General features: G+C 35.8%; 1 protein-coding gene across 5 annotated transcripts in view; it reads right to left on the reverse strand.

Annotated features, from left to right (window-relative positions):
* The window catches only part of AHI1 (Abelson helper integration site 1), a 93,084-nt gene that overhangs the window by 48,365 nt on the left and 24,841 nt on the right, over positions 1 to 19,878 (reverse strand). For all 5 annotated transcript variants that reach the window (XM_082757990.1, XM_082757991.1, XM_082757989.1 and 2 more), the window contains 5 exons: positions 19,601 to 19,704; positions 18,903 to 19,021; positions 15,790 to 15,920; positions 14,695 to 14,835; positions 12,161 to 12,363 (listed from right to left, as the gene is read on the reverse strand). In XM_082757990.1, coding sequence (XP_082614116.1) covers positions 12,161 to 12,363; positions 14,695 to 14,835; positions 15,790 to 15,920; positions 18,903 to 19,021; positions 19,601 to 19,704 — 698 coding nt within the window. The remainder of the gene's footprint in view (positions 1 to 12,160; positions 12,364 to 14,694; positions 14,836 to 15,789; positions 15,921 to 18,902; positions 19,022 to 19,600; positions 19,705 to 19,878) is intronic.

Consider the following 19,878-nt stretch of genomic DNA (forward strand, 5'->3'; position numbering starts at 1 on the left):
CCTGAATTGAGTAAAACTAAGTTATAACATTCATGTAGTTTTTGTAGCAATAAAAATATACCTACATATTTTTTGCCAAGTTTAAACAAACATGATTTGCATTTTCTTTTTTGTTAGGGCAGCTCTATGCAAATTATGCAAATATACATTTTCAGTGGAACTAGTTTTCACATTAAAAGTGAACTGCATGAGACAAAAAACAGAAGACTGCAAGACTTGACAGGCTGACAACTGCCATTTCTTTTTCTTTTTTTTTTTCCTGAGAATGGAATTTTATGACCTTTGCAACCAATATAATCAGCATTTCCATATGTACTTGCAAGTCAAATCAAGCTGTCCAGCTCTATACTGCCTCTTACTCTTTTAGTTTTAGTCTTCCCTTTTGAAACTTCAGGCCTCTAGGACACTGTTTTTAAAGACAATTTAAAAAATGTTAAATTCCTTAAGATTGTGGTTTAAATAAGAGTTAACATCTGAATCTGATACAAAACCAAAACAAATTCTATTCTTCTAGCACAGAGAAAAATACATAAGTGATAATGTTTAAATAGTATAATACAACTTTTAAATTTGCAATGTTAGTGTGAATCAAGTTTATATCTAGGTAAAAATGTATTTATTTCTATCACAATAGTTTTAGAAGGTGTCCAGCAAAGGCTGGAATTTTGGTGTGGCAGGCATACTGCAATCATCCAGACAAATATATTCTGCTCATAAGTAACTTCTAGTCTAAATGTCAAATACCAAAAACGTAAGTTATCATCCTCTTACACATAGATAAAATTGAAACACACTGGCTTTGTCAGAAGTAAGTTTGTTCCCCTGATGTTCCCTGCAGTCTTCCTACTCTGATTATTCCGATCAGGAACTCATCTAGATTATAACATAGTTCCCCTGTGATTTCTGTGCATTATGGTTTTTCCACATGGAAGCCCAGAAATGATTAGGGCATGCATGTGGAAACTGAAGCTAGAAGGTGCTCAATCATACAGTTTAGAGATAGCCATTGTACAGTGTAGATACAGTCATTGCCTACAGCTGACATACCTCAGCATACAGTAATTATATATATTTAATTTCAGTTTCTCATTTCTGCCAGAGTTCCTGCATTTCAATTACAGGCTTACCACAAAAATATATATTTTTAATTTTAAGATTTTTTTTTTTTTATTGTTAAGAATTACACATTTAAAGTACTAGGCTATTGTTTAAGCCAGAAAGGAAACGAAATTCTTTGTACAAAGCACAAAACAGTTAAATGTAGGTTACACTACATAGACTTTCTCAATTGTGAAGCACTGAGATTATGACCTTTCCTGGACTGGACAAAACTGGCATTTCGGCATGAGAACATGCCTGGATATACAAGCTAACAGAATTGGCTAATGTCATCAGCGATAGCAGTGTAAGCTAGGTTCGTTAACTTAATAAAAGCTATATGTAAACTGTGGACTCTTCCAAGGTTGGTTTTGAATCTTGATATCAAAGATGGTATGACCAGGAAAAAAAAACAAAACAAAACAAAACAAAACATGACTTCTCTTTACCAGTTACAGGAAAAAAAAAAAAAGTATAATTTTCTTGGAAATGGAGATGGATTTAACTTGTGTCCCATTCAAAACACACCTCAAGATTGAGTTACAATTTTACTTCTCTTCCTTTTAAGAAAAATAGACAGCAGGAACTCTTGACTCACAGCTGCTCAAATAAATACAGAAACCTATTCCTCTGCATCTGGTGATAAAAACACATTAGGACATAACTGTAAATACAGCATGCAGTTTCAGGTAATCGTGTAAATACTCAGACATCTGTAAGCCCCCTCCCCCTTTATTCACCTCAACTCAAGCATCTGAATATACTATAGGCTTTCCCAAGCATGTATAAAATCCATTTTAGGTAGAATTTTCTGATTTGTTTTTCCATGATGTTCAAAAGGTGTATTTTCTGTGAAAACATCATTATCATTCCTATTATTCTAAATAACAAAAAAGTAACTTCCTATAAGCCAGCTTGAATTTCACTTCTAAAGCTATGTATTTTAAACAAAAAATGTAATCTAATTTCTTAAATTGACAAGCCCTCATTTGCTTGTTCCAGAGATTGTAATGTAACTATAATGAGAGAAAGCAAAAAAAAAAAAAAGCAACCTGACAGATTTCCTCATATTAAAGCAGCACTTTTGAATGCAAATTTATAGTTATTTTAAACTATTTTGTTTGAATGAGAAGCAAATTGCTTACTCCAACTAAGCGAATATAAAAGGAATTTGTGAAACTTCATTAAAAATCCTTTGAGGCTTATTCATCTATAACTTTTTTTTTTTTTTTTTTTTTTTTTACTGTTGATTTACAGTATCTCAGTATCTGGGCCACAAGTAGTGTTCTTTCTCACCTAACAAGTTTCAAGAAATTATCTCCACCCAAAAAATACACTAATAAAAAAATGGACAACAATTAAGTGAATTAAATCACTTAATTATATATCACTTAATACATAAAGTACCATCTTTATGGTACTTTCTTGCATAAAATATCCTTGTTAACAAGAATTGCTTTCTGCACACCTTGGTGACAATAAGCCAGCTGGCATGAGCAGATATAATCTTTTCTCTTTTACCAGTATGAGCGAGCCCAGCTTTCTTTGCTCTAAATATGATTTGAATATACATAACACTGCTCAGATACCCCCATTTACTTTGTTCAGCAAGGAGAAAACAAACAGTGACTAACTTTTCTTTAATACTGTACAAACATTCATGGCAAGAAAACTAAGGTGACAAAACTGGAAATAAAATTAAAGGACCAGTCAGTAAAATCCACGTAAAAAGATATAAACATATTGTTAATGCTAAATAAAAGCTTAGAGAGAGGAAAAAGCCCTCAATATAACTAACTTAGGTATTCAGGGAACTCGGGAAGACTTCACAAATTCTGGTACCAGATCTTACTGGAGATCTGACTTTGGAGGAAGCTCACACTGCACAAAGACAAGCTGGAATGCCTATTTAATGAGAATTACTCATTTCTAAGGTAGCTACCCAGAGAATGACGTCTATTTGAAGATAAAATATCTTGCTTTTACCAATTTTCTTTTATTTACTGCACAAGTGTGGAAAGTAGCAACTTAAGTAGCAATTACTGCAGAGTAGCTGTAAATAAGTAGAGTAACTGGTAAATCCATACAAAGTAGTATGAAGACAGGGTGTCTGTAACTACTCATCACATGCCAAATTTCCTTTATTTACAAAATACAGTCAATAGCTTCCTTTCTTTCACATAATCTGCCTGCATTATTTTAAATTTCATTTCATATTTACTGAAAAAAAGAAGAATGTGTAGAAAAAAACGTTTCTAAGAAAAGAATATTCTAACATAAGGAAATAATACAGATTTTAAGGATCTGGCCTGCTTTTTCTGGCATTTTCACAGAAGAAAGCTAGGGGAAAAAAAGTTTTGTTCAACTTCTCCTAACACAAGCAACATAGTCTAAAAGCAATTTATAATTGTGTCCAACTGTCTTAGAATTAAAACCGACAAATTGAATGAATTAGCATAAAAAATGTTTCACAACAATTTCCAAAACCATATTTTATAATAAAATATTAAGATATATGAAGGTAAATTACAGCAAAATAATCATTTGCTATTAAGTATTTACCTATATAAATCCTCTAATAATACCTGAGTCATTTCATACTAATGTTTGCTTTGCTATCACAACTATTCAACAATATCTGCTTGACTAATGAGGAAAAAAAAAGTTTGTATCCACTAACTAAAATGCATAAGGTTATAGGATTTCAGACCCCAAAAATGGTTTCACCATGCCTTAATAAAGCACATCCTTATAAGTGTGCAGCTTGGAGCACAAATTTAAAGTAATAACTGCAACAATTTCCTAGAACAAGAAAACTAGAACAAGAAAAAACATTTCTTAGCTTCTGAAAAGGAATATTGGGGGAGGGGGTAAGAGAAATATAAAGAAAAAAGAATACAGTAGTCTTCAGAATCTCCTATTTCATTTAAGAGAGCTTATTCTAATGGAGCGTATTATACAGGTCGTCAGAAAAATGATTGTCTCTGCCTACGTTACAGCATCATGTTTTCCATTAATATGATAATTAAACAACTGTAACCCAAACCTACTATCATGCAGCAGGCCACATCGATGTGACTTGAGTTAGCTATAAAAGTAATTTTGAGAACAGTAACCTTGGTAAACATTTTTAAAATCCAACTTCTGTGGATTTTTAAAATTATTTACTAATCTGATGAAAAAAACATTAGTAACTGTTCTGGAGAATTACCACACAACCCACTGGCAAATAACATGATAATGCCACACATTTAACAGTATAACTCACATTTTTATATTCACACACACACACATACACATTATTCATGATTTTATGTATTTCTATCACAACTTCCCTCTCACTCATCTCCACCTGATACCCTAGCAAAACTGAGGGAAGCTCTAGTCAGTTTAGTCATTCCATGCAAACTCTTCCATATCTCTTAGCAGTTGTTTTACTCATGCTTGAGCTTCTGGTAATTTTTCTATATTCTTTTACAGCAGGGGTATCCAGAACAAATTTAAGTATACAATACATTGGCTCACTGAAGATTTCTTAAGTAAAAACAACAAAAAAAAAAACTCCTCTCCATATTCATTTTGGAATTGGATTGATCTTTAAATTTTGAAGGCTTCCCATAAAAAATAAAAAAAATAAAATAACCGACTATTCAGCCATGGTTTCGCTTCTAATAAGAAAGAAAACTATTTTTTTTCCAAGCATAGGATGCACAACAGGGGGAAAAAATGGCTTCTTATCCATTTACAAGTTCTGTTTGGGAGAAACTTAAAATAATTATATGAACTTACTGAGAGTAAAAAAGAGGTTTTAAAAATACTGCCTATTTCTTATACATATGATATATAAGATTACAGAATGTCAGTAGTTCCTCTGACAACTTGTAGAAAAAATGTCGTAGTGCAGGCAAGATCAATTAAAAAAAAAACTATTTCAACCAGCACAGCCATTATGGCATCTGCCTGTACTCGGCCAAATACATTCAAATAACTGGCAATATTTTAAAATGAATCCTCATTACTTACTGTATTGCAACCTTCTGGTTTTCCATCTTCAGGTAGAAGCTAAGTTACTGTAAGAGTACTTCTCTTCCTGACCTACGCTAAAACCCAGAAGTCAGGCATGGTATCTTGGAATCTTTCAAATACAGGACAACCTGGAAGGCAGATTCTGACAACAGCAGCATAAAAAGAGACACCATTTCAGCATCTGGCTCTAGGTCTTTGTTGCAGACAAGATGACAAGTTTCCACCTTCTTATACCTGATGGCTTAGATGGCATCAGTGTCGTGTTTGTGTATTTACTACGAAGTCTATATATCTTTTCTGAAAAGCAGTGGCTTTAAATTCTATAGATGAGTTTTGTTTTGCGTTTCAACTAAATTCTAAAAGGAAACCATCACAGAGAACTACATATCATAGGATTTGACATATACTGTATTAAAGCATCATATATGACAATGTAGTCATACAGCTTAATGATCAACGTGCACTACATTCAGTGCAATCTGACGTAGAAAGCTTCTGGATGCTCTCCCAGTACCTACTCTCTTAATGAATTCTGGTGTAGTAATACACTCAAGGAACAAAAAAAAAAAAAAAAACAACATTTGTAGGTAGTTCTGTGTATAAGGAAGAATTCTTCTACATTCTACTCATGTAACATTATACTGAAAACCCTCTGAGTAACAGAATTTTGGTAATCTCTTGAATAACCTTTTAATATTTTTTTTTGTTTTGTTTCAGGAATATGCCATGAAGATGACTGGAAAAAGCCAAGCGTTTTTAATTAATTTAGAATTATTCACATATTAAAAGAGAAGGCAGCCAATATAGAATTGATTCTAGCAATCTGCAGAGCATAAATAGATGCTGTCCTTAAGTTTTTTTCTCTTTCAAGTTATAGCATGAAAAGTTCTGACATTAAAAAAAAAAATCACAATTTCACAGCTAGGATATTATACCTTTAAAATAAGTCCTTCTTTCCATATCTACTTAACATGTATTACCCTGTTGCTTTGCAAAGTTATAAACAGGTATTTTGATTGCTAGATGGAAGTGAAATTTTAAGGACGTACGTAGTAACACTGAAATAAATGCATTTGAGTTCTTTTAATGACTAGAGATGGATTAAGTGTTTTCCTACCAAAAACTTCTGTGAATAGAGACATACATTAGCATTAGTTCCCTAAGGCACAGATAATTGCTGCCAAGATTCACTACACTGCAATTTCCTTGTGAGGAAAAGAAGCCAGCTCCGCATTCTGGATTTATAAAGAAATTCATACTTACATGTCCAATTGAAATGGATACAGAAATATTTTTATCACACATGCTTTAATGTTGTAGCAAAACAATCTAGCTTTTGTGAATTCCTAAATCCTTGTAGTCCAATATACAACTCTTGGTTGTAATGACATGTTTTCTGGGCTAACAAGGATGGTAATGGTGTAGAGGAGAAGGAAAGAAACTTCTATCATTCATCAAGGTTCACGTTTAGGTACCGAAGAAGAAAAACAACCAAAAACATTGATCTATAGGGACTAGAAAGGAGGTACTTATCACAATACCAAAAACACAACTCATACAGGATCAGAATTTTTTCAATTTCTGTCTAGCTTAAACTGAATTTTCACATATTCATATTACATCTCCCAGTCATACAGCTAAGTTGCAGACCTCTAAACTCTGCATTTACAAATTAATTTTATGTCCATCAGTTACTGCTGTTACGTACTTGCAGGTGTCACCCAGAAATCTCTGGGCTGACACATCTGTTGTCTGGAATCTCCAACTGTGTCTCATAAAGCATGACCCCAAGCCTGATCTCAGGTCAGGTATGCTGCCAACAAGGCATGCCACTAACATGCTTTTTCCAACATGGTACTCCCTATATGTGACAAGGCACTGGTGTGCAAACATGACCTATAGAACAGTACAAAGTTTGCATAGTTTCCAGTCCTACATAGCATCAGACAAATACATACAAGATAACATCTGCATTCGCATTTGGATTTTCACATTCCAACCCCATCATACAGCACTCTGCCACCATACGTATGGCTTAATAGACTCCCATCTCCATTTTCGGCAGACCGACCATCTTGTACCCAGGCACTTGGACATATTTTCTCATGTAATCAGCTGAGATGAAGCTTTTATTAGGCTTACTCTGACTAACACCTTAGCAAAGCATTGGTGGGAGTACACACTTTAGCAAAGGCTCCAGAAAAACCTACATTTACTTTTATGCAAGCATCATTTTTCACGTGAGAAAGAGAGCTGCACATGTGTATATGTATATACATCCAAAGCTATAAAGTATCAACTAATTTGCAATCTGGATTTAAGTTTTAATGTTAACATATTACCAGGATTTATGTAAATTCTGCCAGTTAGTCATGGATGTTATCACGTCATGTAGAACACAAGCCCATAAAACTATGTAAAACTGCTGCTCATGGGTTAATAAGCATTATTTCAGATAGAAATATATAATACGGCAAAGTTAAATGAATGATAACTACTAAATTGAAATAAGTCAAGAGAAATTAAAACTTCTATCTGGAACTATTATTTTATATATATATTTTAAAATAACTTATTTTTAAAATTAGATGCTTTAATTGGAAAAAATGAAAGATGAAACTATTTCATAAAGAACAGCAAACATATTTTGAAATAGTATTTGTGATGCAAGCTGCTAGTGTCTTCACAGACAAGTAATAATAAGAAAGCATGTCAAACACATAACTTATCAACAGGTTAAGGCGAAAAACTATACTTGCAATGCTTAGTAAAATTGATTCTGAAGTAAGTAACATTGATGGCTATATATATACACACACACATGTATATAGGTCTGCAATTACTTCACAGTCAACATTCATCCCAGCTTTCCTAATAAAAAATAGGCTTATCTACCTAGATTGATAATCAGTCCATCAGCTTCTTAATTCCCTGCAAATTTTAAACCTCCTCCAATCAAATTTTAGTCAAACTGAACAGAGGAATAGAGGTCTCGGAAATACTACGTCCTTAAAGTTTGATTAAAGGTAGACCAGAAAACAAAACCCCAAATAAGTCTGTACATTAACAGAAAGGTTGGCAAAACCATACATTATCAAACGATATAAAATCCACACAGGAAAGAGACAAATGAAAATCATAGGAAACCATGCTTCATGTATTGTGCTACTCAAAGGAACTACGTGGTTTACCTTGTTTCTTACACCAGTTTCATAATCTGAGTGGTGCTGTTGCACCACTGTCTAAAGATACCACCACAGTAGCTGTGCAGCTCTTGAAAAGCAACAGCCATTTCATTATTCTTGCTTAACTACTCCAAGTTGTGCAGAGTGGACTACTTTAACTAAACTGTAAGTGGAAGATCAATTACTAGAAACTGTAAAGCCATCTACTGCAATGACATAGCAAACCTTTCATGAAATTTCACTGAAAAAGAAAGATGTTACATCTATTTTGTGCTTGCAAGGCAGGGCAGAAGCATCAACTGTGATTCACTCAAAAGTCATACAAAATGTTCCCACCTATAGCAGAACTGGGCTGTCCTTTAATTCACGTGCATAGCCGCAAGGCATTACCCTTTCTAGGAATGTGAAACTAAGGCTGCGTCCACATAAGTATTTTTAACTTGAAGACATAGCACACCTGAGTGTCTCCCAGAGTCGCTCTCACCTACTGTGCACTGCTCCACATTGTAGTGTGGTTCTGGTCTGCAGGAACAGGATTTGTCTTGCTTATTATCCCTTTTTCCTCTTTACAAGTCCTATATCCTGTTGACTTCCCCTATGCTAAGGCTATTCCTTCTTGTACTACTCTTTCCTAACTGCTGTTCCACCTAGTGGCAACATATTTCTTCAGTCACCCAGTGTCATGCTACCCAAGACCAGCAGGAAACAACACTACTCAACAAATCATGCTGAGCAGCTAGAGCTCCTCTGGCAGCAGGACAATTTTATGGCAGTGGTATTGGGAAACTGCTGATGTCATGACTGTCACTGTATATAAGGGGATCAATGATCAGTGTTGCATGAAGTTCAAAAGATGAAGGCTTTCTTTTGAAGATTTAGGCAGACAGCTAGCTGTTTGTGGCAGCACAACAGCTGTGTCCTCACTACAAAGGTTCTGTGTTGCTGTAAAGATCCTGTTCTTATGACTTAAAAAGACCCCTGTAAGGGCACATCAACATTCACAGACTTCTCGTCTGCATGCTTGCAGCTGCAACCCTTACGAACAACTCCCTGTGACAGTATTCATGATTTCAACTAAAGTAAGCATACTGCCCTCTTACAGGGAAGAGGTGAGCTTACAAAACTTCAGGTGGAACCACAGAATTGGTCCCTGGTCTGCAAAGAGGTACTGAACTTCTTTGGTTTGACCACAAGCGCTATTAATGACTTCAATAATACTGCAAAGACCAATTATATGGCAACAGCACCATGTAAAACAAGTTGAGATTGTATTCAGAGTCCCAAGAACACTAGTGCTGGCAAGTACTGGTTGGAGTGATGCCTACTTATTTGAGACTTCAGCATTAAAAGGCTGAAGCTGTTTGTCATAGTGGTGATCTCCCCACCTCTGCATTCTATCGAGCATAAAACACTGCAGAAGCTACAGGCTTCCCTGCCTGCCATCAGCCACTATCGGTGAATGCTGACTGCACACTCCTAACCCTTCAGTCTTGAACCTTTCTCCACTGAGAGCCTACAGAGCATCACAGTCAGTTTGGCTTTGGGGAGGAAAGGTCTTACAGGAAGAACGCGAGGTACAGAGTTCCTTTTATTGCTTGTTTCAGTGGATCAATACAGAGGATATTAGTTGTGGGCAACGTACCCCACAGGGAAGAAAGAAAAGGACGCTCTGGTACATCTGTCAGCATGGGATGAGTCTACAGCACATATGGTGAACAGTGTCAGATAAGAGACACTGTGGGACAGTGATAAGAGACACATCACTGTGGGAGATGCTATATGCTATTTTTTTTCCTATAATAAAATATTTATTATCTCAGTCTTCTTCTGTAGACAAAAAGACATCCAGAAGGGAAAGAATAATTTCTCCTAGAACATCTTCCTTAAAAAAAATTGTCCCAGATTCAAGGCTACATGCTCCATTCCCTCCATACTATATGCATCTCTTTGGCCCATAATCAACTTCAAGGCACCAGGGCTCACTTGTAGATGAGGAGGTACATAATGAGAAGAAACAAACAAACAAACAAAAAGGCTTCCTTTCTTATGTGAGCCATACATAATGGTACAGGCAGCAGCAACATGCTACCATTTCACTCAGAGAGTGGTGAGGCACTGGAACAGATTGCCCAGAGAAATGGTGGATGCCCCATCCCTGGAGGTGTTCAAGGCGAGGCTGGATGGGGCCTTGGCCAATCTGATCTAGTCGGTGGCATCCCTGCCTATGGCAGGGGGGTTGCAACTACATGATCTGAGGTCCCTTCCAACCCAAGCCATTCTAAGATTCTACGATTACCCATGCAAGCTATAGTATGGTATATTATAAAGGGGTCCACTAGAAGCTCACAGTCCAGAAGGCAGAAGGCTGTGGGATAGCTTTTCTTCAGGTAGTTTCAAAGTACAGGCATAACGGGAATGTAGGGAATCAGACTAAACCTAAACCAAATCAAAACCCCTAAAACTTGCAGAGGGTAGCTACAGTATCCCCAGCAATAAGTACTTTCATCTAATCATCTGCATCTTTTGTGCTTCACTAATTAATGAAGACAAAGCTGAAAGCTACATAAAATCAATATGCACTCAAAAAATACTTAAAATGAAAAACATGCAAAACCAAACGCAGATCATGTCACTGTGAACAGCAATCATAACTGCACAGTTCTGGAATATTCTGCATTCTTGTCACAAGCAAAATAGTCTCAAGTCTTTACTTAACTTAAAAACCTTTTGTGATTGGCAATAATTACTGATTCAAATACTGAGAAATAAGCAAGACAAACAGTCAAAAAACTCAGAAATACCTTTCCTCCCTCTTTGACTGCCTCAACTTTACTCCGAACACCTCTCCTTTCCCCTTCCAAGTCTCTAGTCCCTTTGCTTTTGCTACTGCATTATACATAGTCCCTTTGGTAAAGGGATGGGTGGTGCAGAAGACTGGGATTAGCACACAGTGGTTCCTTCTTTTGGCCTCTTCTGGTTTCTTACTCTTTTTCATCTGCTTTAGTGTGAGTCCTCCACAGACTGAAGTCCCACTTCAGGGGCTGTATCTTCTCCAGCATGGATTCCTCCATGGGTTGCAGTTGTTTCAGAGGCATACCTCCTCTGTCTTTTCCTTTGTGTCCCCTCACACATCTCCTCCTGTGTTTCCTTTTGTGCCTTTTCCATCATTTCCCTCTTTATTTCCACTTGTATAGTTCCATGTCTCCTCCATTTCTCAAACCCTCCCTCCTGTATCTCCAATTGTGCCTCCTCATGTGCTTCCCTTTGCCTCCCATCCACTCTGGTGTCTGCCGAACCTTGCAGACATACCCCCCTTCCTTAAATATGTTTTTGCAGAGGTACCATATGCTCTTCCGATTATTTCCAATTGCAGTGTTCAGTGGATCGATACTGTCCTTTACAGAGCTTGCTGGAAATGTCTGTGCTCAGCACAGGGTAGTTCACCTTCTGTCACACAGGCCAGCCCTGCAGCCCCCCACTATGAAACTTCTGCCACTTCTGCCAAATACAATTGTAGAGGTGAATAAACAACTTCAACCACCTCTAACAACCTTTCTAAAGCTCAGCCATAATGATCATATTGATCCAGGGAGTAAATTGTATGAATGGCAATGGGCATTAACAAAAAGCATTCCTTGTCATCAATGCTTAATAAACAAGAGTAACCAAGCTTTACACGATTAATCTCTTCCGAAGAGATACTTACAGATGCATTAGAATCAGTGATATGTATTCATTTCTGATGGGATTCAAAGACTACATAAGTATGTTTTGTTACATACACCATTCACAGAATATAACTTTGCCTGAGGAAACTATATATTCCTGGAAAGTAATGAAAGTTGACTTACCGTAACAGAATCAAGTTTTTGTTTCAGCTTTTGCATTCTCATTGATGTTCTTGCAACGCTGACAAAATGATCTGCTGGAGACATCACTGAACTTTTTTGCATAGGATTTTCAGAAAAACTACTAAAAATTTGTGGTCCTCTTGGTGCAGCTGAGGTAAGTGATGAGCTGAGATCTTTTACAAGTTCAGCTTCCTGTTGTGCAACTATAGAAACAGCCAATATTAACATATCAGGTGAAGCTTTACATTATCATAGGAGAAAAAATTTCAACGACCACTAGCATTTTACCAGCCATGTCCTCAGTGAAACACCGTAATATTTTGTAAATAGTGCAATGAGGAAAACCTCAAAGAGAAATGAAGTTTTCCGCACAGTCCCCTACTTTTCCCTGAAGCCTCCTGATCACAATGGCTCCCCTTCTATTATTTGTGTTCGGTAGCCTCTCACACTAAGCTGGTATTATGGTATTATTATGGTATTAATGATAGAGTGGTGTTCTCCATGAAGAAATATTGGGGAGGTGTGGGGGAAAAGGAAAGATTTTCAAAGGCTAGGAAGCATATAGCTTGCCATGAGTTCAAGTCAGCTATTTTACTGTGTATATCTCCTCAAGGCTTTTTCAAACTAGTTCAAGTGAGCTTATTATACTTGAGGAAAAATTCAGAAGCTGATGGACACGTATATGAGCATAGGTGTCATTCTTAAGAGGTAAAAGACTCTTCTAGAACAGGACACTTTCATTAAAAGTTATGCTCATTCATTTAAACACATCATTTGACTTTTGTCATTTTTATACTGAGCTCTCAAGCCAACAAAGGTTAACAGAATTCTTCATGCAACTTCTGTCCAGGATATTTATAAAAGTTCTTGTGCATGTAAAACACCTACTGTTGGAGTCTGAAAAACTGTGTCAGTGACTAAAATTAGTATTACTATATGATTAACTCTTTCAGTACTAAAGCAGCAAAACTATCTTCTGAAAGCAAGCTGTATGCTTTCAACCAAAAAAGGAACAAAAAGTTACTAACAGACCAAGTAGAAAATGCCACAATCTATGCAAAATCTTACTGTCACCAGTGACTTAGTTAAACAGTCAGATGATACAAATAACTACCAGTGTGATATCAGCGTGATCTCTAAATATACACACATTAAACTACCTTATTAGCTTTTTAAAGACTGTCTACTAAACAGTCAATTTTTTTTTTCAACTGACAATTTTTCCATTCTCTAGAATGCAGATATCTTACTAGGTTGAAGTTTACTACTGAATACTGATTGTAAAGTCATTCCACTTTATTTTCCTGTAAAAGTCAACCAGTTCAATAGACAAATAACCTGAGCTGTGAGATTTGATATGAGTAATCTCATTAGTACATGCTATTTAAAAAGTAAATGTATAAAGACAGGATTAGCTTTATAAACCTATGTTCACTGCAAATATAATTCAAACAAAAATCTGTTAAAGATATGCAAAAATTAATGCATAATGCACATTAACATTAACTACTGTCAAGATGTAACATGACATCTGAAACTATGTGCTTAATTGAAACAATGACACTGCTAAAGCTAACCACAAAAACACAAAACCAGAGAAGACTGCAAAAGACAGTCTGGATTTTGTTTTGCAGATCACAAATTCAAAGCTAGCATTTCTCACCAAATTCTCTTTAACATGCAGATAACATGGAGAATAAACATATCTGCCACAGATACTTAACGCTCATTAATAAAACAATCTATACACTCTTATATGAATTCACTTCTGTAGAGCTCTTCAACATTACTTTTTAACATAACACAAAATACAGAGTTTTTTTAAGCTGTTCAATAATTTTCGGAATGATGGTATTTTCTGGCTTCATAATCCACCCTGATTCTGAAATGAAGATTCTAAATATTTACGTGATGCTTCCTATGTTCCATAAAGTGCTGACAGACTCATGCAGAACAACACAGTAATACATCTAAAACTGAAGCAGCAAAGACCTGTAGTTATTGCCAAGTTCAACCACCCTGTTCAGAGTAAAGTCCAGTCATGTTTTCATAGAATGGTTTGGATTGGAAGGGACCTTAAAGACCACCTAATTCCAGCCTTCCTGCCATTAGCAGGGACACCTCCCACCAGACCAGGATGCCCAAAACCCCATCCAGCCTGGCCTTGAACACCTCCACGGGTGGGGCATCCACAGCTTCTCTGGGCAATCTGTTCCAGCACCTCAGAACCCTCCAAGTGTAGAATTTCTCCCTTGTATCTAACCTAAATCTACCCTTTTTTAGTTTAAAGCCATTACTCTTTGTCCTCTCACTACACTCCCTGACAGAGTCCCTCTCCAGCTTTCTTGTAGGCCCCTTTTGGTACTGGAAGGCTGCAATGTCGTCTCCCTGAAGCCTCTCAGTATCTCCCAGGATATAGAGACATACTATCACCAAATACAGTTTTTTTTTCCTTCAAAAGCACAAACACTAGCAAATCACTTTGAAAAACAGAACATTTACAAGCATATGTATGAAGAGATTTTGTACTGTACCTTTGTAATCATAAATATATACAAGTATGGGTTGGTTTTGACCAAAGGCACAAAATGACACCATGTGTTCATGTGGATGAAAGGCAACATCACGAAGTGGAGATGTGAAGGAGAGTTCAGAATATATTGCCACCTGATCTCCTGCAAAAGTGAAATATGGTTATCAGTACCATGGAAACGTATTTGATACAGTTGACTAACTGCAGTATTTTGTAAGGTGCCAAAGCACTGTCTTTGTTTAGCTTTCTGAAGTAGTCAATGATTCTGAAGCTATAAACTAATTCATTTTTACACTATTAAGATAAAGAGGTTCTCATCTTAAAAAGCTAAACACAGCTTAACAACTTAAATGATATATTACTGTAGTATGGCATATGCAAGTACTTCGCATATCAGAGTTGTTTAAAGCCTGTATTACTGCAACGTAGTGACTGCCACTGTAAATATTATTCGGACATTTTCCTCATTGAAAAATATTACTTGGCATAAGAGTGTTTTGTTTTTTTGTTTTTTTGTTTTTTTTTTTTAAGTTTTTAAATTATTCAAGACATCGGAAAACAGCTACAGCTGTGTAGCTACAGGAAACCTCAGAGGATGCATCAGGTTAGCTGAGTTGTGTTTTTCTGATAAGCAAGTTCTGGAAAGGCGGCGTTCCACAGTATTTGTTTGTGCTTGCATTTCACTAGAGATAGCTATCTTAGCGGTGGATTTCAATTATTAAATATTGACAGTGGGAGTGAAAGTTGACCAAAACACACAGACACACAGAAAAAAAGTTGACTTAAAACACTGTTGTGCATTTTGTTTTAATACATTCATCTGCATATTGTGGAATTGCAGCTGAGTTTAAGGTGCTCCATTCCTGCTAAATACCACAAATGCAACCTCTCCCTAGTTATTTTCTTTAAAGGATTAGATCTTGAAAATCAGTAACAGCTATTTAAAAAGTAGAGCTAAGGCTTCAAGATTGAAGCCTTATTGATTCATCTTACTGAATCAAGATTGATTCATCTTACTGAAGTTTTATTTCATACCAAAAGGGTGTTTCAATAAAGCTTAAATCTTGACAAACTGGCTTAAAAGCCATAAAATTACCTGTTTCTGGATTCCAGACATATGCCTTCCCATCTTCACTTCCAGAAAAAAGGAACGTGCCACATGGTGTTAAGGTGCTGTGAATCTTTTCTCTGTAATTTGTGGCACCTATGTATTTCTTTGTAGCCAAACTGAAGATAAAGAACAGTTTGTAAACATAGCAGATACTTCCACATTAATAAACCCACTTCTTGCTGAGTGTAGTGTTTACCTTTTATTTTCCCTATTTTTTAATGAACCTGAAATTATAGATAATTTAGTAGTATATCTTTGACTTTCATCACAGAAAGCACATATTCAGATCTAGAGAATGAATATAGCTATAGCTATTTGAGTTTTCTTGATTCTGGAATTCAAAGAAAATGGGGAAGTTAGCACTATTATTCCAAGCTCTGCCAATATTTTCATTGTGCTTCCCGAGTTTGATTACATCCCAGTAGAGCCTGCATTTATCCAGCAGCTCTCCTTAAACTTTTCAGGCTGTCTCACTGGCTACAGAAACAGCAGGAAAAATCAACAAATTTCAAACATCAACATTAATTATTTTACTATTAATAGTTTTAATGTCATTTTGCTACTTAAGTATCCATTTGTTTTCAGTAAGACACTGCTGGTCAGCATAGTTATAATGACCTACTAATTAACTACTGTTAAATAGTTCGCTAACATCACGTAATAGAGAATTTGCAAAAGCATTTAAAGAAGCATAACCCAGCTTGTAAGAGGTTATCTCAAACATGAGGTACAGCTAGGAAAGAGGTATGGAAGTTCAAAGTGGAGACTAATATACAAGAAATACTGTGATACTGATTTTGAGGCAAGAACGGGAGTAGACTATGACAGCCCTCAAAGAATGAAGACATTAATATTTAAAACTTTTTACTGCAGAGACAATGGACATATGCTGGGAAAAGTGTAATACAATTAATATGACCAGATGGCAGGATTACTTTTAACAATATTCTGGATAAATATACCTGAGATACAATTCTATTTGACAAGAAGGGGAGAAGTATGCTATAATGATCACAGTGCAAGACCATATTCGCCCAAACAAGAGCTTCTGGTGTGTGAACAGAAAGACAATCTCTCTGAGATGTAGAATAGCTCTGCAAAATATGAAACTAACCTGCAGAAGAAAGAAACCCCAAGGTCTGAACCAAAACCCTGATCACATACCTGAGTGACAGGACAGTAGCATTATCCAATAAGATAAAAAAAAGTTGAAAGAGGACAGTTCAGAACAACTATTTGTCAAAGTGAATTGTGTTGATCTGTGACCTCCACCCCCTCTTTTCTCATACAGGGAATGAACAGTTAATGATGACGTGTAAAATTATCACTACTGGGTATCTGACCCTGTGGTTTATTGATAGACTTAAGCCAATGTAACTTTGGGTTGTGGTCAAAGCGGCAGTCCTGCTGCTACCCTCTCCACCCTTATTTTCCCAGGCTCTCCCTCACTTCTCTAGTTTTTTGGCAGCTATTGGATGAGTTAGATCAGATAGTTGATTAAAATTAAAATTAATCATTTGTTTTTTTGTAGGCTGATTTTAGTCGGATCAGTTCACTGATCTGACTTAGCCTGAATCCAAAGATCTATAGAGCTGATACAGAGAAAATGCTAGGAATACATGGCCAAAGGTGTGGGAGACAGGGGGAGATGCTGTATCCTACTGATAAATTGACTTAAAGTATTTGTGCAATTGCATACCATGTTAACCCTTTCTAAGAGGTTTAATATGCACATCTAATTTTCTTTCTTAAACTATAACTCTCTACAATTTTCTGGAATAGTATTGATAGGAGATCACCACCAGTTTAAATAAACTCTACAAGTTACCTCAGTTAATCTACTGATTTCATGCTTTCATTACATGGATAATTTAGCCTTCTAGCATGGTCATTATAGTTTATCATTTACAGTTACAAATAAAGAGAGACACTTTAAAATTGGAAAGTCTTCAGCTAGCTCTAACAGCCAATCCAATATTATTAAAGAGTGAGATTTCCAGGAGGTGGGGCGGGTACTTCCCTCAGGTAATTTCATGTAGAACACCAGAGACCTTTGATTTTCTGCATGGTGAGGGTCACCCTTTGGCTCCTTTCATTGAAAGGGAGCCCATGAAATTAAAGATGAGATGAATCATTTACAAAGAGCATTCACATTTGTAATGTGACTTTCCAGAAGAGAACGTTCAGGTGCATCTTATCAATGTGTGCAACTGATGAGAGTGAGACTCTTCTCAGCTTTGCATAGTTAAAGGATAAGAAGCAATGGGAACCAACCATAATACAGGATATTCCAATTAAACTTATGAAGAAGCTTCCTTTGAGGGTGAACAAACACTAGACAATATTTCTCACAGAAGTTGTGGAGTCTTCATCCTTGGAGACATTCAGCTGGACAAAGCTCTGAGCAACCTACTCTCACCTAGTCTTAGAAGGGGGTGGACAAAACACTCTCCAGAGGTTGCATTCAACCACAACTTGAGTGATTCTATCAACCCCTTGTTTTCTACTGTAATTTATTCTTATTTACTTATTAAATTATTACTTATTAAATTTACTGCCATTTATTATTAAAGCATTATTTTCACAATTAGTAAAAGTAAGAAAATAAAAAATTGGGTTAAAATATTTTACCACTTGCTCAATATAACCATTATATACATTATTCTGTACACATGATTATGATCTCCATTCTATTTTTATCATAAAAACACTCTTCCACAGTCTTTCTAATGCAAAACTAAGGCACAAATATATGAATATTATAATTTTAAAGTTAGTCTCAGGCCTAGATTCCATTTTTAAAAGTGAATGCAATCTTTAGGAGATTAGGGTAGTTTCTTTCATGTTGCCTTCAGTTCCCAAGTAATCCAGTCATTTTTAGATACTCTGTTCTAAAAGACTTACCCAACATCACATAAAAGGTATGCAACACAACAGTGTTTTGAAACCATTTCCTAGCCCTATTATTGCTATCCTTAGTTATTAGGACATCTGTTCTTCTTCACAGCTATAATATATTTAGTAGCTTATGGCACCTTATTACCTAAATAAGCTTTAAAAACAAAGGGAAATATGTACTAATATCAAAATCTACTTACATTCTGAGATCCATAACTCTCAGGGTACTGTCTTTGGCATGTATTAATAAACGCCTTCCATTTGGATGCACCTCCAAATGATTTATTGGAGTTCCTCTAATATCATTTTCTTTTATCTCCTACAGAAAAAGGTGTTTTAAAACTCATGTTTGTAATCATTATTATTCATTTTTCTCTTGCATTACTCTTTTCGTGCTCTCTTCACTCTGTTCAAGTACTGAAAATGTCTGTTCCTAGATTAAGGCCCTGTATCCCAGGCAATCAGCTTTTCACAACCAAAAAAACATTCTATTGTGACTCTAAACTTCTGAAACACAGTTGATGACAGAAATGCTGATAGAACACTACACCTCAGAAGTATGAACAAAGTTGATTTGTAAAACCTGTGGTCAATTTTATTGTTGCCTTTAGAGAATAAGTTTAATAAATTAGCATCTATCTGTTAATAACATTATTAAACTTCAAGCATTTTCATGTTATATACATATAAAATTAAAAATGCAAAGTAATTCTGAAGTGCTAAGTCAATGAAACATAGCATGTTCTATCAGTTGTTTCGTTGTTAACAAGTTGTTTAAAGAAAATACACCTTTCCAGTTAAACAAATGTTAACGTATTAAAAAAAAGAATTCAAATCAAATGACTAGATTTGGAACAGTGCACAAATATTACAATGCTAGTTTAAGAAATCAGTATACCTTATTAATTCTCCAATTTTGAAATAGGTGTTGAGAACTTCCTTTCACAGATATATCCCAAACTATTATCAGTCCTGAACTATCTCCTGAGAACATGTGGAGCCCTGTGAAATAAAGGCTTCAAGTAAGAATACCATGCAAAAGAACAAATAAAGAAAAGGATTTATGAACAATCAACAACTTTTTCTATTGTTGTTGTGAACAGGCAAACACCAGTGCTTCCCTCTCTTTTGTTATGATTACTCAGTGCAAATACATTGACATAGTTTAATGGTGGA

The sequence above is a fragment of the Aythya marila genome (genome assembly GCF_965140915.1).
Source record: "Aythya marila genome assembly, chromosome: 3".
Lineage (NCBI taxonomy): Eukaryota > Metazoa > Chordata > Aves > Anseriformes > Anatidae > Aythya > Aythya marila.